Source organism: Enhydra lutris, unplaced genomic scaffold, assembly GCF_002288905.1.
Source record: "Enhydra lutris kenyoni isolate GAN:26980312 unplaced genomic scaffold, ASM228890v2 scaffoldscaffold6, whole genome shotgun sequence".
In the NCBI taxonomy this organism is placed as follows: Eukaryota; Metazoa; Chordata; class Mammalia; order Carnivora; family Mustelidae; genus Enhydra; species Enhydra lutris.
This window is the reverse complement of record NW_019154090.1, coordinates 9,427,560-9,454,357: the sequence shown is the minus strand read 5'-3', so window position 1 is coordinate 9,454,357 and position 26,798 is coordinate 9,427,560. Positions and strand designations below refer to the sequence as shown.

Here is a 26,798-nt window from a genome sequence, read left to right as displayed (position 1 = left end):
AAGTGGCAGGGTGCACTGTTTAATGGTAAACATTTGGTCCAACCGTCATGTGCCGTTAAGTTAGAAGATAGAGATTATAACACACCTGTTGAATCTGGGACTTGAGCAAAGAGATTAATTCTGGGCAGAACAGTGAAAGAGCCTTTGAGTGGCATATGATGAGGTCGTACAAGGAAGAGACAAACTCATACAAGAACTGGCCATTTTTCTAAATGGAATTTAGAGAGAATAGAGCAAACCAAAAACGTGATTTCCCATCTCCAACTAGCAAAGGGTTTTCACAGTAAGACAGAAGCCGGGGGACAAAGGTCATATCCAGGGATGTGATCTCAGGGGTAAGACCAAACGAGAAATGAGGGGTGTGAATGTCAAGTTCTTCATGAAAGTCTCCAAAAGAATTAAGTTGGCGCCAGGTAGGTTCTCCAGCTGGACAAGGATTCCTAGGAACATCAAGGGATTCAGCCACAGAAGGTTTTCTGCCAAAGTGCCCGCAGTGGGGTTCAGAAGGAAGGAGAGTTTCTAAGAGAATCGTGGGCGTGGCTTTTGGCACACAGACACACAAGAAACTCACAAAATTTTGCACGTGGCTCTACTAGCAAACCCGTCATCCCCGTCGACTAAAAAGAGCCCTGCTTTTGGTAGACAGGAAGCAGGCTGAGAATGTTTCGCAAAGGTACTTCTTCTACAACTTTTTGGAAGTGGCTCAGACGGCTGATGGGAAGATGCTTTGATGGGCAGAGTCAGGAACCAGGGGACATGTGCCCAGAGGGATTTTGGAAATCCATGGAGCTGGGACTGTCAAGTGCCTCGGACATCAGGATTACTGGAATTACCCTGGCTCTGTGTCACCACTGGACATCAGGAATGGAGGAGCAGACGACTTCTCTTTTTTACTTCAAAGGAACTCTATGTCTAGAGAAGCCATACCCAGAACCGGTGGAGATCAAGGGATCCTGGTGTTTGAGCCTGACCCCGTGACGAGGTGTGACTTATGTGGGTCTTAGGAAGATGTGATTATATCCACCTGTCCGAGTTGTGTGTGACACCCTGGTGGACTGTGGTGGTTTGCAAAAATGGTCGCAATTCTTTACCCTCCCTCCTATCTCTGGCTTTTGCCCTGTAACCTCGTGGTGACCTCCCACAGTAGGTGAGCCCGGCCCCATCCCTGATGTCCGGCCCCACCACATAGCCTGCTTCAGCCAATAGGATGCTACCAGAAGCTGGAAATGGGCCTAGCCACTGGATATGTTTGCCGCTGTCATGAGAAGGACAAGCCTCAGGTGGCCCACTGGTCCAAAAGGAGGATGAGAGGCAAGTGGAGCAGAGCCGGACCACTCCAGCAAAGGCAAGTGGATAGACAGCTAACCCAGAGGCAGCCGATCCCCAGCCAAGGTCAGTGGACACCCAGCCTTTCGCCCCACATGTGACTGAGCCCAGTCAAGATCAACAGTGTCTGGCCAATTGGCTAGACCTGAAGTATGTGAGCGATACTCGATTACAATCTGCCACTGAGGTTTTGTAGTGATTGTTACACAGCATCAACGTATCCAGAGCTAATGGATACACTTGCCAAAAGGAAATGTCAATGACTTGTTAAGTGACCTCCCCTGCTGCGTTTTCCCACGAAGCTGTCCCAGGCTGAACTCATCTGAGTATACTTCAAAAATGACCGGAATGCAGACACTATGCGGAAATTTATTAAAAAATGCGTTGTTGACATTTCTCTCACGATTTCATGGAGCTCACCTTCTCATCGAATACTTTAGTAGTGAATAAGTTATAGAGCAGCATAAAGATAGCGATGAGGTTATAGGCTCAATGATTTTTTTCCCCCTCATCAAGAAAGGCTCTTCCGGGTGGACGCAAAGTGAACCCGCGAACCGTGCAATGAGCAGATGTCCCCCGTTCGTGGACTGAGATGGTGCCTCAGCGCTTTAAGGTGCTTTTCAGCAGCTGGCGGTGAGGAGCCCAGCGTGCGAGCAGCAGGAGGGACCTACCTGTGTGGGACCGCAGGTGGACGGTGAGCTGGCTGGAGTTGCGGCTGGCGTAGGGGCAGATCTGGCATTTGAAGGGCCGCTCGTCCGAGTGGATCCGCAGATGTTTGTTGAGGCTGCTGCTGTCGGCCGCGGCGTAGTCACACGTCTTACACTTGTAGGGCTTCACGCCCGTGTGACACCGCATGTGGGTCTTCAGCTTGTCTTTCCGGCTGAAGCACTTGCCACAGACCTCACACTTGTGGGGCTTGTCTCCTTCAAACACACACACAGAAGGAATCAGAAAACAACACTGAAGAAGAAAAAGGCTGATCCCCCGCTCTGGCCCACTGGTCCAAAAGGAGGATGAGAGGCAAGGGGAGCAGAGCCTGACCACCCCAGCTAAGGCAAGTGGATAGACAGCTAACCCACAGGCAGCCGATCCCCAGCCGAGGTCAGTGGACACCCAGCCTTTCGCCCCACATGTGATTGAGCTTTATGGTGAGAGGAGTACGCGGTCACTGAAGGCTATTCAGGTAACTTCAAAAGCTAGATAGAAAAATTTGCCAAGAGCTAACATCTTGGGGTGGGGGGGGGCTGTTTATTCTATTTTGCCTCTTGCCATTTCTTGGTTTTTCCTGCATCGAATATGAATTCCTTATCAATTAAAAATAGGTGACTCACATGTCTGAAGTAGAACTAAGGAGAATAAGGAACTGTTCATTGTCTCCTTCCGTTCTCTCCTTTTCCTTTTTTTCCACAGATACACCCTAAAGCTCAATCAAACACACTAAGTTTTCAGAGAGCTTGGGGCTGAGCAGCTCCTGGCTACCTTCCCCAGCTCGGCCCACAGCCACGAATCATTCTGCAGTGCGCTCCTCGCCAATGAAATGGCAGAGAGGGTCAATGTGTCCCTTCTGCAAAGGGACACTGCTTGCCTTTTACTTTCCTCTTTCTGCCCTTCCCAGCCGTTTCCGAGACATGGGGTGAAGGGGCAGGTGAGGGCAGCTTGTCTGCAGACAGATGATCCCGTGACGTGATGCGCTTTAATGACGCAGAAGCAACTTAAGTCCCTGGCTGATCTCGTGGGACAGAGCCGCTTATCCGCTCTAGACCTGTGCTAGCTCCAGACAGTTACGTGAGAGAGACATAAAGCCCTACGGCGTGGGAGCTGGGGTGGGGATCTCTCTGTCATGGCAGCTTCATCTATACTCACTAACATACCTACTACCCATGAATGACTGCTGATTTTTTTACGGGCATCTCTTTAATTATTTGTGTGTGATTCTCCTCAATCCTCCTAACCACTGGGATTAGAACCCACGATGGTCTTGCTTTGTGAGTCCAAATGCAACAAGGCCTCTCCATTGACTACTTCCTTGCACATTAAATAATCCCGATTGTCTTGTCACATCATTACATCTCTGCAACATGATTTGTAAAGTGGAAGGATTTCACTGGATGGAGGTACCACTGATTATTGAACCAGTGTCCTACCTGGCCACTGAAAAGAATGAAGCCGACATGTACTACTGATGTGGAAAGATGACCAATAGTAACAGCAATTTGCAGGGATGGCATATATAATATTAACTTAATAAGAGATGGAAAAAGTAGATTCTGTGTATTTTTAGGGTGAAGACTGGTCTTCTAGAATGAGACACAGTAGTCTACAAAGACTGGTGACTTTGGGCTTATAACGAATAAGGAAGTGGGCTCTGAGTCAGGATTTTCCCTTTTTACTTAACATTTAAATATGTCTCTTGGCTAAATCCTAAATGCCAAGTGCTAAAATGAATGGTCAGCCAAAGCTGATCACTACCGTCAGAGAGCAAACGTCTGGGATTTAAGAATATACCTCAAAGTGTATGAAAGATTCTAATTTTATTAATAAAAAATGTTAGTAGTCAAATTTAAAAATCCACGAACAAGAATTTTTCAGTGATGGTCAGCAGCTGATTAGCTCCTGCAGTCGCCAGGCTGTGTATGTGTCACTCTGGGCAGCCGCCAGATGCGGGAGCAGAAGGATGATTTCGGGCCAGCCCGCTAGGACTGCTCCTGGCCACACCCTCCTCTCAGAAAGTAACGAAGGTAAAGACATCTTGTCAACTCTCAGAAACCATCCCAGGACCTAAGCTGGGCTACCGGCACGTATAAGGTGCTTCCTGAAGATGTGCAGAAACGGACTTAAGGTCACTGCTTCACTTACGCATCTCGAGTGTTCCCTGGGTCCTCGTGAACAACGACCACACTCTACTCTGGCAAGGATACATGTGCTACGCTTCACTCGACTGATGGGATCCACGTCCAAGCCACGTGGAGAGATTCTTTGTTTGTGATATCAAGAATGCTTACAAACACTTGAAACTTAATATTCTGATAATCAGAATAAATCCAAAGGACGTGACACTGTGAGGTTGGTTAGAATGGGGTGGGGACCCCAGCGTGGCCAGGCCATCACTAGCCATGGCCAAGAAATTTCAGAAATCACGGCTGGAGATTTCATTTTCCAAAGGTGAGGCCGAATTTGGGCAATTAGTGACACCCCAGCCAAATGTCAGTGGACACCTGCCTTATACACATTTATACTCTCTACATTCACACTCTCTCATTTGAATTATGAGTATCTAATGCTTTGTTAAAAATAGTCTAAATGCAGGGACGCCTGGGTGGCTCAGTTGGTTAAGCAGCTGCCTTCGGCTCAGGTCATGATCCCAGTGTCCTGGGATCGAGTCCCACATCGGGCTCCTTGCTCGTCAGGGAGCCTGCTTCTCCCTCTGCCTCTGCCTGCCATTCTGTCTGCCTGTGCTCGCTCTCTCTCTGACAAATAAATAAATAAAAAAAATCTTTAAAAAAAAAAAATAAAAAAAAAAAATAGTCTAAATGCAGTTCCTTCTCCATTCAGAAAATCCGAGAGACATAACCATAGTATACTGAAGAAAATTAAAGTCACCAGAAATAAGTACATTTTTCTTCTCCATGCACCAATCTTTTCCTCTCCTTTTACTGTTTTCTTTCTTTCTCTTTCTTTCTTTCTTTCTTTCTTTCTTTCTTTCTTTCTTTCTCTTTCTAAGTAATCTCTACACCCCACATGGGGCTTGAACCCATGACCCCAAGATCAAGAGTCACACGTTCCACCAACTGAGCCATTCAGGCATACCATCAATCTTTCCCTTTCCTTTTATTATTTATTATTTTTTAAGGATTTTATTTATTTTAGAGAGAGCGCAGGAGCAGGCGGGGAAAGACATGGGGAGAGAGGGTAGCAGACTCCCTGCTGAGCAGGGAACCCGACATGGGATTCAATCCCAGGACCTTGGGATCATGACCGGAGCTGAAGGCAGACACCCAGAACCTCCCAGGCACCCCTTTCCTTCACCTTTTACAAAAAATATTTATTTATTAAATTTTACCTTCAAAATGTCAAAAATAACATACACACACACACTCTGTATCCAGTGATACAGTAAAGATACATAAAAAAAAAAAATGGAGTCTTCTTCCCCTTCTTTTTTCCTTTATCAATTGTTACACATACACACATTCACAAGACCATCGCCTCAAAATAAGAATACATACCTTTAAATTTTAATTAATTCTGGCAGATTAATTGTCAAAATGGTTGGAGCTGTTTACACTTCTACTAGCCAAGTTTGCTCCTATCTGTCCCAGCACTGGATTTTATTGTTTTATATATTTTCTGCCAAAATCATGTATGGAAATAGTATCTTATTTTTATTGAATTTGTGTGTGTGCTCCTGTGACAACCAGCGAGGTTCCATGGCCTATCACATGTCTGACTTGTCCGGTTCCCCGGCTCCCAGCACAGAGTAGAAGCTCTGGGCATACGTGCCACAGAAATGCCACTTACCAGTGTGAATTTTTAAATGACGCTCCATGTCCTTCATGCCATAGGCAGTCTTGAACTGGCAACCTTAAAAAGGCAAGAAAATATTAATTACAGAGGGAAACATCATAACCTAAGGGTGGAGAAACCTGGCAGAAACTTTCTTAACCAAGTGACAAGAGTAAACCCCACAGTGAGCGGGACAAAGGGGTACCACGTGCCTCCTGATACGAGGCGCTCAGAAGGACAGACATCACATCCGTGCTTCCTGCCCACACCGCAGAGCCTAAAATCTCATTGTGAGGAAATAACAAACTCAAACTGAGCAACACTTCACAAAATAACTGGCCTGTACTTTGCAAAAATGTCTAGGTCATGAAAGACAAAAGTTTAGGATTCAAGGAAACTGAAGAGACGGGAAAATTCAAAGTAACGTGCAATCATGAACTGGATCCCAAATCAGGGGAAAGTGTTATTGTTTTGCTACAGAGAACAAGAGTGAGAAGCTAATAAAATCTGAATAAGGCCGGTGGTTTGATCATAGTGTGTGTAAATGTTAATGTCCTTTATTTTTAAAGTAAACTCTCTGCTCAATGTGGGGCTTGAACTCACGACCCCGAGACTGAGACGCATGTTCCTCCCTCTGAGCCAGCCAGGTGCCCCTAAATGTTAATTTCCTGATTTTTGAGGATTGTGTTGTGGGTTATGAAAGAACTTCTTTGGTTCTAGGAAATATACATTGAGGTATTTAGGGGTACAGGGACATCACGTCTGCAGCTTACTCTAAAATGGCTTTGGGGACCATAAGAGAGTCTTAATCTCCCTAAGCAAACTGAGGGTGACCGGGGGAAAAGGAGGTAGGGAGAGGGTGGTTGGGTTATGGACACTGGGGAGGGTATGTGCTATGGTGAGTGCTGTGAAGTGTGTAAACCTGGCGATTCACAGACCTGTACCCCTGGGGCTAATAATACATTATATGTTTATAAAAATAAATAAATAAATAAATAAATAAATAAATAAATAAATAAAATGGCTTTGGAGGAAAGTATGTATATACAGAAAGAATGACAAAGCAAATACAGTATGTTAACATTTGGGAAATCCAGATGAAAGGCATCCATACATTTCTGTGCTATTTTTGCAGCTTTTTTGTGAGTCTGAAATTATTTCCAAATAAAAAGTTTTTTTTTTTTTTTTAAAAGGAAACAGCAATCTTTCTGGGTATCTTCCTAAGCCATAGCACAGAAAGAAAAATTCACAGTAACTTGGATCCTCATGAGTCCCATGTTTGTAAAAAGTCTTTTTTTTTAAAAATTATTTATTTATTTATTTGACACAGAGAGAGAGAGAGAGAGAGAGAGAGGAAGAGCACAAGCAGGGGGAGGGGCAGGCAGAGGGAGAGGGAGAAGCAGACTCCCCGCTGAGCAGGGAGCCCGGTGAGGGGCTCAATCCCAGGACCCCGGGATCCTGACCGGAGCCTAAGGTCAATGCTTAACCAACTGAGTCACCCAGGCGCCCCTATAAAAAATCTTAGAGTCCAAGTGCATGGTGACCAGAGACAGCAAGATAGGTCATATGTGATGATGTAAATGCGGGGGGGGGGGGGCTCGGATTTTTAAGCCAAGCAGTTTAGAGCATATCTATATCCAGTTGTCGGGAATTCACGAGTTAGAGCCCCGAGATTTGTTACGTGTCACATCCTCTATACGAGCAAGTCCCAATGCCGCTTTTACCTGGATAGCAACAGTTAAGCCTTTTCTGAGCAGGTGGTGCTGTGGGCTTTTTGGCTCGGGACTTGGCAGGGAGAGAGATGACAGTGGCTGTCTGGTTTTCATTGCTTTCTGTGGGTAGGTAAGTTTGATAGCCATGTTCGAAAACGAATTCTGGAGCTGAAACTAAAAAATGAGATGATTATTAGTTTTCATAAGATGAACACCCAACAGCTATTCCCTTTGCCTATCTTCCTTTCTAGAGAACAAACAGGCTAAATTACCTCCCCAGTCTCCTTTGCTACTCAGGGTAATCCTGTAACCCTGTTTTAGTCAGTGAGACACTAGAGAACATCTGCTGGGGGGCTTCTGGAAAAGATTCTCTCCCTAATTAAAAAAAAAAAAAAAAAAAAAAAGGGAGGCAGTTAAGGAAAAACTCATTCTTGCTGTCCTGGTTGCCCATTTCCTGTCTTTCCTGGAATGAGGATGTGACGCCTGGATCTGTGGCAGCCATTCTGTAACCATAAGGGAGAAAAGAAAATCTGATGTTGAGCCAGAGCTTTGAAACTATCCAGACTTATTAAATCTAGACTTAGTAAATAAACAAGAAATGTGCCTGTCATCTACACCAGGCAAGCTGTCTACTAGCTCCAGCCAAATGCATTTGGTATTCATAAGCTTTATCAAAAAATCCTAACAAACAGTGGGAAAGAAACCGATCAAAGGAATTGTGGCCCAAACTACAAGTAATCTCTAAAAACCACAAATATTCCTAAAAGAAATCCTAGTATTTTTTCTTTTAAATATTTTATTTATTCATTAGGGAAAGAGACAGAGGGAGAAAGAGAGAGAGAGAGAAAGAGCATGAATTGGGGGGAGAGGCACAGGGGAAGCCAACTCCTGGCTGAACCAGGAACCCGATGTGGAGCTTGATTCCAGGACTTGGAGATCACGACCTGAGCCACAGGCAGATGCCCAACCACCTGAGCCACCCAGGTGCCCCAGGTATATTCTTACTGAAATTTTCAGGCGGACAAAAAGAAAGGCCAAACATCTTTACCATCTTTATCTTTACATTTATCATTACAAAAGATAAAATAGGCAGTCTCAAACCTCTTTTTCTGCTTATAAGATTTTCGTGACTACTTTGTTGACTCAATTTATGCTTTCGGGTTTAGAAATATTTCCGTCCTTTACTACACATGATTTGTCCCATGCAGATCTGGTTTCACAGGGGGCGTCAATCTGACTAGTGGGGTTCTGTTCGTTGGGTGAGTTTGTCAGGCTGAGAGGCCCTAACGATGACTTTGAAAGTCACTGGATATTCGGTTTCCCAAACTTCAGTCCCCGAGGTACCACTTTCGGCATTTCTGCCACTGTATTTACAGAATATCCTTACTGAAATCGGCGCAGGCCTAACATCATGACCTACTTCGGCTTTGCCTCCAGCAGTAATATCCACGTCACAGGCCAGTGGTGCTAGTTATATTTTCTCTTAAAACAAACACCATCTTTCTTCGAATATTAGATCTTACAGACTGTCAGACATGTTGTTATTTGAAGTACAATAAATTTAAAAGCTGCTGATTATTATGAAGCAATGTTTTTATATTCCTTATTTTTTAATGAAATTCCTTAGAAATTGTGTATTTATGGAATGAATTATGTTCATTTTCTCTGGGCATCTGCCAGGAAACCCTGTTTCCTTATCTTCCCCTCTCGAGTGCCTCAGGCAACGACAGCATCACTGATGTGGGTCCAAGAGCACCTGGTCTTCTAGCATTTGCTATTTGAGTAAATGGTTTCAGGGTTTCAATTGCAACGTGCACGGGGAAGTTAAGTGGCTTTTGCTTAAAGTTGGCTGGAAGATTCTGACAAATGGCTGTTCTGTCTTCACGCCAAGTCCCTTGGATGCCTAGATCAACCACACCTGCCTCTTGCTGAAATGTTTCATCCGGGCTGTGGGGTTTGGCTTTTGCTCTGGCTTCCATTGCTCTGCTCTGTTCTCAAAGTGGGGTTCCGAGCCAGCATCACGGGACCTCCAGAGGAACCCGCTACGAAGACAGATCCTCAGGCCCCTCCCCAGCGCACTGAATGGGAACCTCTGGGGTGGACCCAGCCCAGCAACCTGTGTTCTCACACACCACCCAGGCCGTTCCGGTACATGGTCAAGTTTGAGAACCACCAGCGTACACCGTTCTCTTCCATGTACCTCGCTGTGAAACTTAACCCAACTCTGTCTAGTGGAGGGAATCCCTCTTTCCCAGTTGTTGCTTTTCAAGAACTGCAGCTGTTCTTCCAACAACCACCACTGTGGACCCCTGCTACCATCTGCAAGTGTTTCTAGGAACACGGTTACTGCTCATCTGTAACCAGAATCATCGCCCAAAGTCTTGGAAGGTGTTTCATTGACAAAGCTCGATACACGGAGTTCCAAAAAATGCACCCCGCTCTGCCAAAGAGACAGAATGCGTTCAAAGAGGTTCAGGTTTGTTCTCGGGCTCCCAAAGACGTGTTTCTTTTTTCTTTCTTTCTTTCTTTTTTTTTTTTCTGGTGACTGCCTTTTGGTTGACAGGAATCTCACTGACTCTGGCGTGCACCTCCGTGTCAGATGTGTTAAAATCCATCTTCTAACTAGTATGAGTCCGGGTCTGGCCCCTTACTGGGTGTGTGACTATAGGCCAGGTACCTAACCTCTCTCTTTTTAAAAGAGTTATTTATTTATTTTAGAGAGAGAGAGAGAGAGAGAGAGAGAATCTCAAGCAGACTCTGGAGCGTGCACAGAGCCCAACTCAGGGCTTGATCTCACAACTCTGAGACCGTGTCCTGAGCCAAAACCAAGAGTCAGATGCCCAACCGACTGAGCCACTCAGGCGTCCCTACATAACCTCTCTGTGCCTCACTTTCTTCACCTGGGGGATGGAGGACAACTTTTATCCCTCTCTCTTAGGGCTGTCGTGCAGATTAAAAATTAGGCATGTAACATTGTTGGTGCTGTTGTCATTATTCACGGACTTATCCAGCAATACTGACGAAGTACCTACTGTGTGCCAGGCACTGTTCTAGGCACTGGAAACACACCAGTGAGCCAAAGGGACAACGATCCCTCTATTCGTGGAGCTGACACTAGTGGGGCGTGGTGCAGGTAATAAATGATTTAAACAAACACTATACAGCTACTATAGATACAGAGCTAATGGCTATGGAGAGAAATAAAGCCGAGAAGGGGCACAGGGAGTGCTGGATGCAATATTAAGTAGGGTAATGCCTGAAGGCCACAGGGGGAAGGTGACATTTCGGGATGTGGAAGCACGTAATTATTAATGGCTTCTGTGGCAGTGGCTAGAAATCAACAGCCAACAAGGGGGCCTTGGGGCAGCTGGTCACCAGGTCTTGCTGGAGCCTCTTGGCTGGCTTTACAGAGGGCCATCTTCTCCCATCGGTCCCCCACACCTAGCTTCGTTCCAGGATGCCCTGGGAACAGCAGGTTCTACAGATACCCCAGGTAAAGGCTTCAAGTGGCCTTGGTCACCAGGGGGCTGCCTCAAGCCCTTTAGGGGTTTGGGTGGGATCGGGTGTCAGAGTCGCACTCATTGAGTCCCACTGACCTGAGGGCAACTCTTTGCAAGAGCTCAGAGCCCACCTCCTCCCGTGTGGCTACGAAAGTCAGGTCCCATGTTTAGTGAGATCAGTCCCCTATGCCCTCCAGGAGCTCACGGCCTCACACACCTGCTGTGGGCTTTCGCTCCATTTCTTTGCCTCCCGGGGATTTCCCTTGCTGTGCCACATGTCCAGGTGTTGAAGTGAGTCCTGGTCTGGAGCAGGAGCCCCTCAGGGGTCCAGCGACGTGGTTATCATGCTACTTAAAATGTAAGACTGTTGTATGAATGTCTCAGAGAACCAAAATCTTTCTCTCTAAGGTCGTACCCATCAGTGTCTGAACCCGCCGGGCTCACGTGGACCGGCAGTATGGCTCCTTTCCCCAAAGCTGTTAGCTGAAGGCAGTCATCACATCTCCCAGCCCAGTTTGCTTCTCTTCTTCCGTTGAAAAACTCCACTTTGTTTCCCTATCTTTTTAAATTAAAAACTATATATATATATGTATAAACTATATATATATATATACTATATATATATAAACTATATATATATATAAAAACTATATATATATATATACATACATATATATATAAATTTTTTTTAAGATTTTATTTTTAAGTCATCTCTATAACCGAAGTGGGGCTCGAACTCACAACCCTGAGATCAAGAGATCAAGAATCACGTGTTCTTCAGACTGAGCCAGCCAGGTGCCATATATATATAGATATACATATCTATCTATCTATCTATTTTTTTAAATAAAAGGAAATAATAACTGTAGAAAATCTAGGGAGCATAGAGTAAGTGTAGAGAAGAAAGGAAAAGCTGCCCAAAGCGGCCAAGGCAATATATCGCGTGACGATACACACCCCTTCATTATATGCTCATTGTATACTGTACGTTTTCTCTAAAGCACTTATCTCTACTGTGATCAAATAATTACTTGGGAAATTACTTAATGGCCATCCTCCTCCCTTTGGCTGGATGAACCACCTGAGGACACGCCTGGCCTGTCCTTTCCATCACTGTCTCCCAGCACCTAACGCAGATCTTGACAAAGGACAGGGGCTTAGAGGACCTTTGTGAATTAATGATCAACCTAATGGCTAAGACATTTCTTTGTATGGAGATTTTTAAAAGTATAAAACTGGCATTGTGGCTTAAATCATTTATAGTCTTTTTTTGCTAAAAAATTTCACCATTTGAAGCCATTTGCCACCCTATCATTCATCCAAAACACAGTTTCAAATGGCTACATACTATTCCTTCATTTTGGTTGTGGCATGGTTAAATGATCTATTCCCCCGTCTTTGACACTGAGCTGGTTTCTAAGTACTGCTTTTATAAATAACACCTATCCCAATTTTTTAACTGACCTGAAGGTTCTTTGGATACATTCTTCTAAAAGTTGAAGAATTGGTCGGAATGGTATGGTCATTTAATTGCTTGCTGATAAATAATTATAAGATCTTTCCCAAAAATCTGTATCAGTTTACATTTTCCCCTTTACTTTCACTAGCTCTTCCCAGCTATGTGACAGGACAAAATGAGATCAGGTTAGTTTCATGTGCATTTCCTTTATAATTGGTGAGGATGAATCCCTTTCAACATTTTTTATCCAGCCCCATTCCTTCTACACTGAATTCCCTGTTTATGCTATTAGCTCCTTTTTTTTCTTTCCTATTGAATTTCACTTTTTTTCCTCATTGACTTGTACATGAGCTTTACAGATCAAGAGTATTACTACACCGTCATATATTCAAATCTATGGCTCTTTTCCTCCTACGTTGACTGGGCTTAGGATTCACATTTAGGGTTCTGGATCCAATTCCAAACTCAGAATTCATCTCCTGAGAGAAAAGGGTTTTCACACACGTGGTGCACAGGGACCCCACCGGCCAAGAGGCACCCCCTCACCCCACCCTGAAAGCCTCCTCCAGGCTTCCATCCCTGACTTCGTGCCCTCTCTCTGCCACAGCTGATTGGTCCAGCAGCAGATACCTGACAGGAGCCTAGCCAATCGGAACTGCTTGCCCTGAAGGTAGGAATTGGGACTAAGATACTGTACTTTGGTGTGAACTTTCCTTGGGTGGAGGGGGCAGGGGGCCGGGGAGCATTAAGCTTGGGGGCAGTCAGGCAGACAACTTCTTAGGATCTTGAGCTCCCTCTGGGGATCTCTTTATTTATTTATTTATTTGACAGAGATCACAAGTAGACAGAGAGACAGGCAGAGAGTGAGAAGGAAGCAGGCACCCTGCCGAGCAGAGAACCCAATGCAGGGCTCGATCCCAGGACCCTGGGATCATGACCTGAGCCAAAGGCAGAGCCTTTAACCCACTGAGCCACCCTGGCGCCCCTGGGGATCTCTTTATAACACAGACTCGATTCAGTACTTCAAACCAAGCCCTCACTGGCTGGCTTAAATTCCGGACCCTGCTCAGAGCCACAGAGATGTTACCCCAAGGGGAGGGGGTTCTGGGTATCTGTGCGGTTCACCAGAGCTTTGGGTGGGGGGCGGTTCTGAGGCACGAACCAGTTTGAGAAACAGTCATGAAGACTCTTCCGAGGGGTGGTCAAGAGCAAAGATTCTGCCCACCAGGAAGCTCAGATTTGCCACTTTCTGCCTTTGGCATCTTGGACAAGCTTTTCACCCTTTTGTGCCTGAGCTGGTTATTGGTAAAATGGGGATAATAATTCTTAATACCTGATTTGTGGTTCATATCGAATGCTGAGGAAAGAGATGGCAAATAAGCACTACATCAGAGTCAGCTGTTCCTCCTACGGTCAGATCCTCCAAGCCAATCATCAGTCTGACTTAATTGCTCACCTGCTCAACAACCTTCGATGGCTCCCCAGCTCCTTTGGAATGAAGGCCAGAGCTGAAGCATGGCTCCTACCACACATACTCTGTCGTCTCTAGCCACCATAACCACACCTTACCCTGAGCTTCCGCACTTCTCAACCACCATTAGGAAATGCCCCCTTCCTACCATCTTCCTCCTAAAGGCCAGGGAGTCTTTCAAGGCCAAGTATACCTTTGATCTCACTCACAATCTTCCCTCTGGCTTTCCCCACTGGGACCAATCTACTCCATTAACCCTCTGCACAAGGTTATGCTTGTCACAGATGGCCGGGCTTGCAGGTCTTACCACCAAATTCTCCTCCCCCACGGGCTTGGAATTCTCCAAGGGTGAGCATCCCCGCTGCCTTGGTTCCAGCATCTGGCACACAACAGTCCCAATGCTGCCCTTGCTGGACCCTCCCAATGGGGCACACCCCACGCCACAGGCCACATGCACACTCATTTAATTTAATGCTCCCAGCTGCCCCTTCCTTAGCTCATTGCATTAACTGGTTTATTGAGTGTCTATGGTGTCCCAGGCCCAGTGATGGGGCTGGGGGTGGGGGAGGGCAGGAAAACAAGATGGATTAGGTCCCTGCTGGCAGGGAGGTTTACAATCCAGTAAACTAGAAATTAAACCATTCATCTGGGGCCCACAGGCCAAACTGAGCCTTCAGATTCTCTTTCAAGGTTTTCAAAATCAGTGAGGTGGCTGGGTCTTCCCAGGTCAACGTCTTCTGGCCAGAGACCACCAGGGACATGGCTGTGGTTGGAAGTCTGTGGTTCAGTGGCACAAGGGAAACCTCAGACCATGTCACACGGTATCTCCGTGACAGGGCTGCTACGAAGGACTCATTCCTGGTTGGGGATTCATGTTAGGGAGGTGCAGGGAGGGTGGAGGCCCGCCCGGGAGCTGTCAGGAAGTAGGGAAGACCCTAGGGTTTGGTATCTTAATACTGAGCAGAGAAGGCGCATTTGGCATAGGGAGAGAAGCAACCGTCACTCAGATCAGTGGGGGAGGGGATGTTTGGTATCTTGTGGCTTAGACAGGAGGAGGGGCCTTGTTCCACCACGGTTCCCAGCTCATGCTGATGTTCTGTGAACTGTTTGTTCACCAGGAGAACAGCACGGCCCGCCTATGAGAGCCAGCCCAGCTCCTGATGGTTCCTGGCTGTCGGGCTGCTTTCCTTTCTCAGCTGGGTGTCCACAGGCCCTCCCATTCCCCATGGTGGCGTATATGTTGCCGCAGTCACTGCTGCTGCCTGGCCTCTGACAGCATCTGAATCCACATCTCTAGTCAACTAGAGATTGTGTGTCACCAAATTACTGGTTAATAACAAGTGAGATAAATAAATGCTGGGGCGGGGTTGGGGGGGGAGTGGTGAAACACCTAACCTCGGTGGGAGGGAGGGAGAGGAGAAATCATGGCTAGCTTCTAGGTGGAGGTGACTTTAGTTAGGGACCAAATAAGTAGGAATTAACCAGAAGGGAAGAGAAAGACCCTTCTGGGTCAAGAGATCAATTCGAGTACTACTGGCTGGGGGCTGGTCACGAGCCGGGTTCTGCAGTCACATTTTCTCTGTGCTGTTTCATTTCGTTTTCAGACCCCCTGATTTGGTAAGTCAGGAGAGCTAACCCTGACAGCTCTAAGTGTCTCGCATTGAGGGGACTACTGTCATGTTACATGTGGGGCAGCAGACACTGAGATCCTGTTACGTGCCCAAGGTTAGCTACCTCGTCAGCAAGTGCTGCCCCGGGGAACTCAGCTCAGGTAACCGGGCCTAGACCCTTTAACTACCAAGCCCTGTGGTCTTCCTATTTATTCTTGTCCTCTCTTGAAAGATGAGACACCAGGAGCTCTTACAGTTGGCCACAGTCATGAGGCTCCTAAGTCCCTATGTGGCCAAGATGCCAACTCAGGGGCCTAACTCCTACACCCCAAAGTTTGCAGAACTTAGAAAACGCAAGTGGGAGGCTGTTTCCACCGGTATCGATATCCAATGTTACCACACCTGTAGGAAAGTTCTTAAACCAAGTGCCAAACAAAAATCAGCTTTCAAGGTTAACAGGCAGCGAATACATTTTACTTAAATGTAAATTAAAGTAATCTAATTACTTACTTTTACCAGACAGTGATGGGGGACAGAGATGAGCGGAGTGAGGAAGGGTTTGGCTTTAATCACACAGCCCAAGAGGCACAGACAAGTTTGGGCAATGTCTGGGTGAGAGCATTTGGAGAAATCTGCTAGTGTCGGGTGTCCCACTCTGGCCTTGGGCAGTGAGAGATTTCCACGCTGGCTGGGACTTGGGTTCCCCGAGGAGCGTGTTAGAAACACAGATGCCTGGGTGGCTCACTCGTTAAGTGTCTGCCTCTGACTCGGGTCATGATCCCAGGTGCTGAGATGGAGCCCCGCATCGGGCTTTCTGCTCGGTGGGGAGCCTGCTTCTCCCTCTCCCGCTCCCCCTACCTGTGTTCCCCCTTTTGCTGAGTCTCTCTGTCAAATAAATAAAATCTTAAAAACAAAAAACAGATGCCTGAACCTCAGCCCCAGAGCTTCGACGAAGCTGAGGCTGGGCCCCAGCATCTTTAACAAGCTCTCAGGGGACCTGGGTCCACAGGAGGGTGGGGAACAGCCCTGTAGGGAGCACTGAAGCCCGTGCAGGTGGGGAGTTGGGCCCAGAAAACAAAAAGAAAACAGTGTGAAAGGGGGAAAAACAGGCTTCTGCTTGTTTTGAGGCAGAGAGCCTGGAACGAGGAGGAAGAGCCGCTGAGTCAGCCAGAGACAGAGCAGACTGCAAATTTCGCCACCTGTTCATTAATCTCGACGTTAATAAAAGCGGTTGTTTACTGAGCCCAATTATTCCATCCCAGACCGTTTGTGTGGATTATTACAGAGTCCTCCAATAACACAACGACTATTAGGTAATAGGCACCTAATTCTATTACCTAATAGTATTAGGTGCCACTCGAACCCCTTTCTACAGATGAGAACTATTAAGAAGAGAGCAGAGGGCAACTTGCCCGCAGTCTGGCGTAGAGGGTGGCAGGCAGAGATGCAAGCCCAGCAGCCTGTCTCTGGACCGTGTAGCTCCCCGCACCGTTCCAGGGGTGCCACCGTGAGCTAGGTGCACCGAGGTCTCCAGGCCTGGCCTGAGCATACAGGGTGGCCGGCAAAGCCCAGGCATGCCCCCAGTGAGTGGGCACAGGGCAGTGGAAATGCCAAGGGGAGGGTGAGAGTCTTTGAGCAAAGACCTAGGACAGAAGGAGGAGCCGGTACGTGGGTGTGAGGTCAGCTTTACTGATGGATGGGAGATTGGGGCAGCTGCTCATTCTCCCAGCAAGGACCGGTGCTGAGGACCTGGCGGTGGGCAGGAGGGGTGCAGCCCCTGACCTCATGGCGCTGGTCCGGGGGAAACAGAGAAGGGGTCTCTGACGAGATGCCTTTAAGCTCAGCTCGGACGTATGCCCAAGAGTCAGTTTCAGGCAGGGGGTACAACATATACTCAGGCTCTGAGGCAAAGAAACGTGGTTCGGTTGGAAAAGAGAGGACTTCATCTTGGCTGCTGCTGTACAGAGTGAAGGGGAGTGTCCTGAGATGAAACAAGATCCTCTGTCAGGAAAAGTATTTTGGGCAGAGGGAACAGCATAAGCGAAGCCTCAGAACCTGGAAAGATGCAATGGCCAAAAATAAAGTGTGGGCCTTGACGCCTCCTGATGTTTTATGGGTTTCACACCCTGTGTGCAGGGTTCCTGGGAGTTTGACTCTGAGGATGGTGAACAGGGAGAAGACCACAAGGCTAAAAGCCAAAATGCCTAAGTCCTGCGACTGTCTTGAACTTGTGGTCTTCTCCCACCTGTAGCTTCCCTCTGTCCAGCCGTAAAATAAGAAAACCCACTGCTAAGGTGGTGTTTAGCTTTAACACTTTCTTGGTGACTTCCTCTGGGATGATAATTAAGATAAACTCGCATGAAAGTGGGACAACCTCAAGGTGCTTTTCTTAAGGCTTGTGAGGTCATCCGGTAATAATAGTTCAGTGTTTTAAAGACTTGGGAGAAACATTTTGGATGCATTAAGGAAACAACCCCAAAACTTTGCTTATTGGCAAAAAAATCCAACCACCACACCAATACAAAATCAAGGTGGTGAAAGTTGGTGCCCCGCCCCCGCCATGTTCTTTCACCCTCCAGATCCAGATTAACTATCTGCTAAATACTGTCAGAGAAGAGTCTAGAGAAAGCCTGTGGGCTCAGTCAGGCTTATGGATGTATTTCGTTTGGCCAACAAAGTTTTAAAATTTCGGAAATTTTATATTTTTCAGCTCTTCTGAAAAACCCAAATATCTGACCAGATCCAAAGGGCAGCTGTCCCTTCGGATGAGTCATATGTACTTATTCTACTTAAACCACAGTCCCCACCAGTCCCCATTACCTTTCGCACAGCTTTTGCTTCTTTCATGAACATTACCTGCCTCATTCCTGTTCTAGAAGCTTGTCTGGAATATAATACTAGGTATGCATCCATATGTGTGTTTTTACACTTCCCCCCAAGAATCTTTCTGTGTCTCTACAAAGCTCTAGCTCCCCTTTTCAAGGTTAAGTCATATTTCACTGTCCGAATCTCTGATGTTTATCTGATTTTCTCTTGATGTATACATACAAAGGTACCACTTTCTTTATAGCCTATATAGTAAATGAACACCCTTATACATCTGTTTATGAAATTTTAGGGGATAAGTGGACTTACTAGGTAAATGTGTTTATGTACATTTTAAAATTTGGAAGATTTTAAATTTAAGATGTTGAATTTAAAAGACATCACAAGGGGCGCCTGGGTGGCTCAGTGGGTTAAAGCCTCTGCTTTCGGCTCAGGTCATGATCCCAGGTTCCTGAGATCAAGCCCCGCATCAGGCTCTCTGCTCTGCGGGGAGCCTGCTTCCCCCCCTCTCTCTGCCTGCCTCTCTGCCTACTTGTGATCTGTCTGTCAAATAAATAAAATCTTTAAAAAAAAAAAAAAAGACATCACAAAATTGTCCAAGTTATATGAATTTACATCCCCAGAAAATGAAAGCAGTATCCTGTCCCAGCCCTTCTTTTGACTCACATTAATTTAATTACTAAGGTGACAGAGCGTCCTTCTTTGTTCAGTGGTCTCTTGTATATTATCTGCTGCCCTTTGCTGACATTTTCATTTGATTCTTTTTCTCTACTCTTATTGATTTTAGGAGTTCTTTATATATGAAGGACATTATGCCTTAGTCATCTGTGCTGCAGTTTGTTCCCCTAGTTGTTGGTCTTTAGTTTTATACATTGTTTTTACTTTGCGAAAATTTTAACTTTATTTGTAGCCACATTCCTGATGCTTTTTCTTTTGCCAGAGGACTCCAGCTTGTCTTTTGGTAGGCGTAGTATTGATATATATACCAATATATATATGATTATTTTTTAAAGACTTTATTTTTAAGTCTCTACACCCAACGTGGGGCTCAAACTCACAACCCTGAGATCAAGAGTGACATGTCCCACCAACTGAGCCAGCCTGAAATCCCATATACTTTAATTTAAAAATCTGAATGCCTTTAGCTACGGAATACATTCTCTGTTTCCCCGCAGGATCTGGCAGCATCTCTGCTATCTATTTCATAAATGGGTGACTTCACATTTTTAAACTTGTCTGTCTAGTCCCTTGAGACAGATCCTAGAGGTGTAAGTACAGGTAATGTTAGTGCGAGTGTGTGTCTGTGTGTGTGTGTGCATATTTACTCTACAATTTTATGGTTTCACTGTGCACATTTAAATTTTAAATCCATCTGTAATTTATTTTTGGTGGAGTAAATGAACACAACCAAGAACTAGGATGAACTTTTCTATGTTCCTAGCTGGCAGCAAGGGAGGGGGGAGTGGGGAGGCATCAAAACCTACCCGTAAATTAAAAAAACAAAACAAAACAAAACATGTTTTTTGTCCCTTTATAAAAATAATGCAAATTTTAAGATCAAACCCACACTCCCACCACCCAAAATAACTACTTTTTTTTTTCATGCATTTCCTGCAAGTATTTTTTTTTTTCTTGGTGTATACAGGTTTTTGTTTTAGAAATCTGTTTTTTGTCTGTTTTAACATATGACAACATCTATAACTGCTAACAGTTAATGTTGCCACCCAGCAGTTCCCAAACCTGGCTGGGCAGCTGGCTTCCCAGTGGAGCTTGTTAAAAATAATGAATCCGCCAGCCTACAGGGTGGACCCTGGGAATCTATATTTCTAATAAGTTCCACGGAGGTGTTTGGGACATAACTGGGCCAACTCTAACTAATCTCTCCCACCGTCGCGGCCGTACCTGTGATCGTCTGGGTCTCGGAGGTGATGGTTCTGGTGGTGGTCTGAGTTTGCGTGGCAGGCACTGTTTCTTCGGATACAAACTGGACTGCGCTGGGGGCTGCCCCGGACGTGCTGGTCAGTTGACAGCCACTCTGCTTGTGAGCTACAAAGGCATCCAGGTTGTTAAACTGCTGCTTGCAAATGCCACAGATGTGGATGTCCGGAGTGAGCTCAACCAGCACCGTCGTGCCACCTGGGACTCCACGGGACAAAGGGAAAGCCACAGGTTAATTAATTAATTAACAAATTTCAAACAGCTTGAAATTATAACACCAACCAGATTCATGGTAGAAAAAAGGGCACTGTGGCAGAGATGGCTAGTGGCTGGCCGGATGTCCCTTCTATTCCCGTCTTCTTCCTTAGTAGCAATGTTCCCAGACCCAAGTGACTGTTGCCCGCAGGGGCACTAGTGGCATTTTATGCAAGAAAGTTCTTTGAGGGATGCCTGGGTGGCCCAGTCAGTTAAGCATCTGCCTTCGGCTCAGGTCATGATCCCAGGGTCCTGGGATCGAGTCCCACATGGGGCTCCTTGCTCAGCAGGGAGCCTGCTTCTCCCCCTGCTTATGCTCCCTTTCTCTGACAAATAAATAAATAAAATCTTATTAAAAAAAAAAAAGTTAGTTCTTTGATGTGCAGGACTGCTTGTACTTTGAAGGACCAGTAGCCATGTCCCATCCCAAAGAAAGGTAGTTTTATTCCCCAGTCATTATGAAAATCAATCCCTCTGCTTTTACCTGCTTCCTGCCCCGGACCCTGCCAGGACAACTACGAAATGATCTTGGTCCCTCACATGCTTAGGAACTTCTGGGAAGTTTGGCCTTTCATGATAAAAAGGGATCAGACATGAATGGCACTAGTTCCCTCTTCTTTTGGTCTTAAGTGCAGATGTGATGCCAGGAGCTTCTGCAACCCTATTTTCACTATGAGGAAAAGGCTAAGATCGCTACAGATGCTGATCCCTTGATCCCCTGCATCAACTAATTTCAGACTTCTCATTAGGCTGGTATAGTTCAGTTGGTTACTTGTAGCCAAAATTCATTCCTAACTGATAGGGACATTGTTTCTCGATAGTAATGATGCCAGGAGTTAATACTTGTGTTACTATATTAGAAAGTGTGATGGAAAGGTTGGTTAAATGAAGAAATACAACCAATTAATAAGTCTCTAATATGACAACCTTCATTTTTATTTTTAAAAATTTGCCTGCCTTATTATAAGGAAACTCATGTTTATAACAGAAAATTTGGAACAGAAGAAGCAGGGGGAAAATCAGTCACAATCTTTCCACCCATGTGTACCATGAACATTACAAATTATTTTGTTCCATTTATTTTCTTTATGCTTTAAAATTAAGATCATAATGTACTATAAAATTAGTCTTCTCCCCACATAATATCACATAAGCATTGTGGCTAGATCACTAAAATTTTTATAAGTATAATTATTTAAAAGGTGCCTGGGTGGCTCAATAGGTTAAGCACCCAACTCTTGGTTTCGGCTCAGGTCATGTCATGGGTGGTGGGATGGAGCCCTGCCGTGGGCTCTGTGCTCAGTGGGGAGCCTGCCTGAGATTCTCTCCCTCTGCCCCCTCCCCACTCTCTCTCTCTTTCTCTCTCCCTCTCTCAAATAAATAAATCTTTAAAAATATATATAATCATCTAGTAACACACTATTCCATGTTATCTATGCATCATAATCTTAGTACTTATAAGGTCTTTATATTATTTCTAAATTTCCTGAAATCTAAATCACATGAGAACTACCTTTGTGTATATACGGTTGGTATATATGAATCATAACTTTCTGAAAATTTATAAATATTTATATTATGTTCAATTTTCCCACGTCGAGCTGACAAAAAAAAAATCTCTGTGTGGAAATATAATTTGGTTGACTTGCTAAGGAGAGCTGGTCTGGGCTGTGTCATAATATTTTCTTTTTTTTCCTTTTAATATTTTTTATTTATTTATTTGACAGACAGAGAGAGATCTCAAGTAGGCAGAGAGGCAGGCAGAGAGAGGGAGGAGGGGGAAGCAGTCTCCCTGCTGAGCAAGAGCGCCCGATGCAGGCATCAATCCCAGGACCCTGAGATCATGACCCGAGCCGAAGGCAGAGGCTTAACCCACTGAGCCACCCAGGCGCCCTGCGTCATAGTATTTTCTAAACCGTTTTGCAGAGCGCTTGTGCACTTAAATACATCGTATCAATGGGTGAAAGGAATGAAGCCTTTTCTATTCCTCTGGAACAGGACCTCCTCCCTGCAGCTAAAATGCCCATGAGACTAAAAGGAAAATGAACCAGAAGATGAGGTGACGGCACTGATGAGGATTCCTTAATGACGCAACAAGATTGATGCCTGGTATGAAAGGGTTTTAATGACAATGTCTCCAGTGTGTGGCAAGCACATAAACAATGACCTAGACTTTCCTTAGAATCTTGACATTACAATTTATAAACAGTGACTTGGGCTTGGTCTCTCTCATCTGTAAAATGGGTAGAAGTTTCTGTTCTATAGGATAGGTAAGAGGATTAAATAAGATGGTGCTTGCAAAGGGACAGGCCAGGGATCCCCATGCCCCTGTATGATACCTGGTGGGGTTATTCCTGAGATACCCTATTAGAAGGGACAGTATCCCTCTCTGAAAATTTGGAATGATAAAATATACCTAACCTCCTGCATTTGCAGTGAGAATTAACAGACCAATAGAAAACACTGGGTACAGGTAGGAGCTCAACAGCAACAAGAATTCCTTTATCTCTACTGTGTTCTCCAAACTTGTAATGGCATCACAATTGGGTTTTGTGTATGTTTGTGTGTCCGCGTGTTAAACATGGACTTATCTGTGCCCCACTTGGGAGATACTGAGTCCTAACGGAGGTAGGGTGCAGGAGGGGCTGGTGCTTAGAGAAATCTGTGCTTCTCACAAGTTATGCAAGGAATACCCAGCCAAGTCGGGGAGGCAGTGTCTGCACAACAGCTAACAAGCTAAGCGCTTACTATGTGCTAGGTGTCTGCAAAGCCCTGTGCCAGGGCAGGGGGTCGTTCTCAAACTCTGCAACCGAACCACTCGGGGTCTGGCCACAGATCCCCTCCCCCACGACCCCATCTAATGGGTGGGGCCCAGGGAGCTTTTTTCTTTTCTTTTCTTTTTTTTTTTAAAGAAGCGCTCCCGCTCTCAGGTGGCTGGTTTGCGCTCGGTCTCTGGACCACACTTTGGAAAACAATGCCGCGGGCGAAATCAGGTACTTGAATAAGGCTGCTGACCCCATCAGGAAAATTAAAATGAATCCCAAACTCAAAGCGACCACCGCCCCATTCCCCATTCAGATCTTCACCTTTAATATGTAAAAGGCTTTCCAGTGTGCCGGCAAGCCCAGCCCGCCAGACCTCACGAAACCCTCGGATCCCCAGACTTCAAGGATTTGGAGCCACCGAGGCAGAAGTTTTCCCATCAGCGTAATGGCAGTTACCCCCAAATCCCCCCAAACTCCGCCTGGGGGGGGGCGGGGAATGCCCCGAGGGGGTGGCGATTGTCTGAACGGCATGCCCTCCCCCACCGTTCCCTTACAAGGGGTCTTGCGAGGCTGGAGAGCGCCCCCCGCCTTGCCCTGGCTTGGGCGCCCCCATCCCAAGCCCACTCCGGCGCCCCCTGCACAGCGCGCCCGCCGCGGTGCCCAAGACGCCGGCTCGGGGCCGTCACCCCGATTTCGGGGCCCCGGGCCTGCTCGCTGCGTCGCAGACGTGCTTGGGCCCGGGCCCCGGAGCGCGCACTGGGCCCCGGAGCGCGCACTGCGCCCGGAAAAGCACTTACTTTGCACCGAGCCCGGGAAGCTCTCGCCCTCGCTGCTCGCATTCATGGCCACAGACTGGGAGGTCCCCGGCCGGCCGGGGTGCCAGGGTGGGGGGCGCTGATCTACATGGTGCAGGGACTTTTCCTTTTATTTTTCCACACCCCCCAGCCTTCCTTCTCCCAACTCCGCCAGGCGGGGAGGACGGATGTAAAGCAAGCTCCACTTCCGCTGCCTAGAGGGCGCTGGCCGGGCCCGGCCGCCCCAGCCTGGCTTTGCCTCCGCGGCTCCCGGGGGAAGCTGCGGGCCAATCCCGATGCCCGGGCCCCGCGGCCCGGGACCGCGGAATCCCCCGAGATCTGGAACGCGCGCAAACGTCCCGGCGGGTTGGGCAGCCGCAGGCGGCTCGGGATGCGCCCCCACCCCCGGCCGCAGCCGCTGGCGCCGGGCCCGCACCCCTGAGGTCGTGGCGGACGCGTTTGGCCTCCCCGGCTCGGGCGCCTTTGCACCTGCCGCCCTGGGCGTCTGGTCCCCAAGGCGTCGCTCCCGGGTCGCCGGGATGCTCTAGCAGAGGGGACCGCGTCGAGCTGCGGTTGGGGGTTGGGTGCGCCGGACGCGGCGGGCTTGGGGAGAAACCCCAGCTGAGCATCAGCGGCGGGCAGATCAGCAGAGCGCTGGGCGGGTCCCCTGCCCGGCTAGTGAAATAAAGGGGACAGTGATCACGTGGATCCTAAGAGCAACAACTAGGATCAATAGCCAAAGGCCCCTGCGCCAGGGTTCTGCCCACTTTATCGTGCACTGTCACCTGGAGGGCTCGCTAGAACACAGACGGCTGGTCCGCCCCAGAGTTTCGGACTCAGTAAGTCTGGGGCGAGGCCCAAGACCAAGTTTCCAGCTGTTGGAGTCCCAGCTGTTGGTCCACACTGTCCTCTCTGATCTGTGTCCCCCTGGCCGACCTCATCTCCTACAGCTCTCTCCTTTACTCCGGCTTCAGCACCAAGCCCTCTCCAGCCACAAGTCGCCGCTCTAACGTTCTCTCTATTCACCTGCCCGCGCCTCTGCTGTCTTCGGGAGAGTCACACTCATAGTCGTGGCGAGGCCAGTGCTGGCTAGTCCATTCTAATATTGACGCTCCCTCCTCTCCCACCCAGCAGCTCCCTGTCTCTCTCTGGTCTGCCTTTTCTTTCTTCTTAGAACCTATTACATTTAACATTATGTACCTGGAGTATATCTAGCGATAGGTAATTTACTTGCGTATTACCTGTCCGCCCCGCCCCGCCCCCCACACATTCAAAAGTTCCCGAGAAAGTGGGATTTAAAAAAAACCCTCTTTGCTTCACTGATCTATCTATCCCCAGCCACTTGGCCTAGTGCCTAGCACGAAGTAGGCGCTCCCTGAATAGGACTGTAGAGCTAATGGGATTTTCCCTGCTGCTTCCTTTAAGGGATTGTTCATGCCTCCACCAGTTACTTATACGTAAGTGCTGCAATGTGCCAGACACTGTGCTAGGCCCTGGAGGTCCAAGGGTGATCCAAATGATCGGGTACCTGCTCTAAGAGAACTTGGCTAGCGGCTAGTGATGCAGTCAGTGCTGAATAGTGAAATGAGCTGTGTGATTTCTTTCTTTCTTTCTCTCTCTTTTGAAAAAGATTTTATTTATCTATTTATTTATTTGAGAGAGAGAGAGAGAGAGTACAAGCAGGGGAGGGGCAGAGGGAGAGACAGTTCCCTGCTGAACTGGGAACCTGAAGTGGGGCTCCATCCTAGGACCCTGAGATCTTAACCTGAGCGAAGTCAGATGCTTAACGGACTGAGCCACCCAGGTGCCCCACAGTGTGATTGCTTAATAGTGATAAGGTCTTGGAAGACAGAAAACAAGGTTGTAATCATGACCGCTGGAATGGTCAAGGAAGGCTTCTTTTGAGTAGGTAATAATGAGAGAGCTGGCACTATTTGCAGGTGGGGGTCGGGGGGGGTGGGGATTCCAACCTGAGGGATGGGCAGGAGCTAGAGCCGTGAGGCAGGAATGAGCTAGATCTGAGCCGGCTGTTTCCCACCGGTCCTATGCCATATCTTAGCTCTCCTCTTGCTTTTTACCCAGACATGTGACTTCTTGCCGTTGCCCCAGGAGCTGCGCATCTGCTCCTCCCTCTGCCTGGATAGCTTTTCCCTGGTCTTCTGCAGGCCTGGCTTCTTTCTATCACCCAAGGCCAAATGGAATGTCACTTTCCCAGGGCAATTTTTCCTGTCCCACATCTAAAGCACCTGCTCCTCTTGGCACTGCCACATCACCTGCATTATACCTGTCCCTAGCTAACGTGACCCATACAGGCACTGCAGCTTAGGGCCATGCTTGTTCTTGAATGCTTGGTCCATGTTCACAGATGTGCACACCTGGGCAGGCCCCACCTGGATCAAGACACGGAACGTTTCCAGCCTCCTGACCCTTCCCAGCCAGTGCTATCGCAGCTCCCAAGCCCAGAGAGGTAAGCCCCACTCTGACTTCCTTGTGCTGAGAGCAGTATTCTTTGTATTAGCCTGAAGAGAAGAAACATCTAGAGGGCTTGGGAAAAACCAAATTCTCAAGTCCTAACCGAGACCTACTGCAGAATTTCCTAGGCCAAGACCTGGTAATTTGCATATATTTCCCAAGTGTCT

General features: G+C 47.1%; 1 protein-coding gene across 4 annotated transcripts in view; it reads right to left on the bottom strand.

The window, feature by feature from the left end:
- The window catches only part of LOC111141458 (ZFP64 zinc finger protein), an 87,776-nt gene extending 63,464 nt beyond the window's left edge, over positions 1-24,312 (bottom strand). For 2 of the 4 annotated variants that reach the window (XM_022494036.1, XM_022494034.1), the window contains exons 1-5: positions 24,163-24,312; positions 20,310-20,549; positions 7,554-7,715; positions 5,845-5,907; positions 1,998-2,249 (exon numbers count right to left, since the gene is read on the bottom strand). In XM_022494036.1, coding sequence (XP_022349744.1) covers positions 1,998-2,249; positions 5,845-5,907; positions 7,554-7,715; positions 20,310-20,549; positions 24,163-24,208 — 763 coding nt within the window. In that variant the 5' untranslated portion in view covers positions 24,209-24,312. The remainder of the gene's footprint in view (positions 1-1,997; positions 2,250-5,844; positions 5,908-7,553; positions 7,716-20,309; positions 20,550-24,162) is intronic. The other 2 variants (XM_022494035.1, XM_022494037.1) reach the window with 2 other exon arrangements.
- Positions 24,313-26,798: the final 2,486 nt, after the last annotated feature.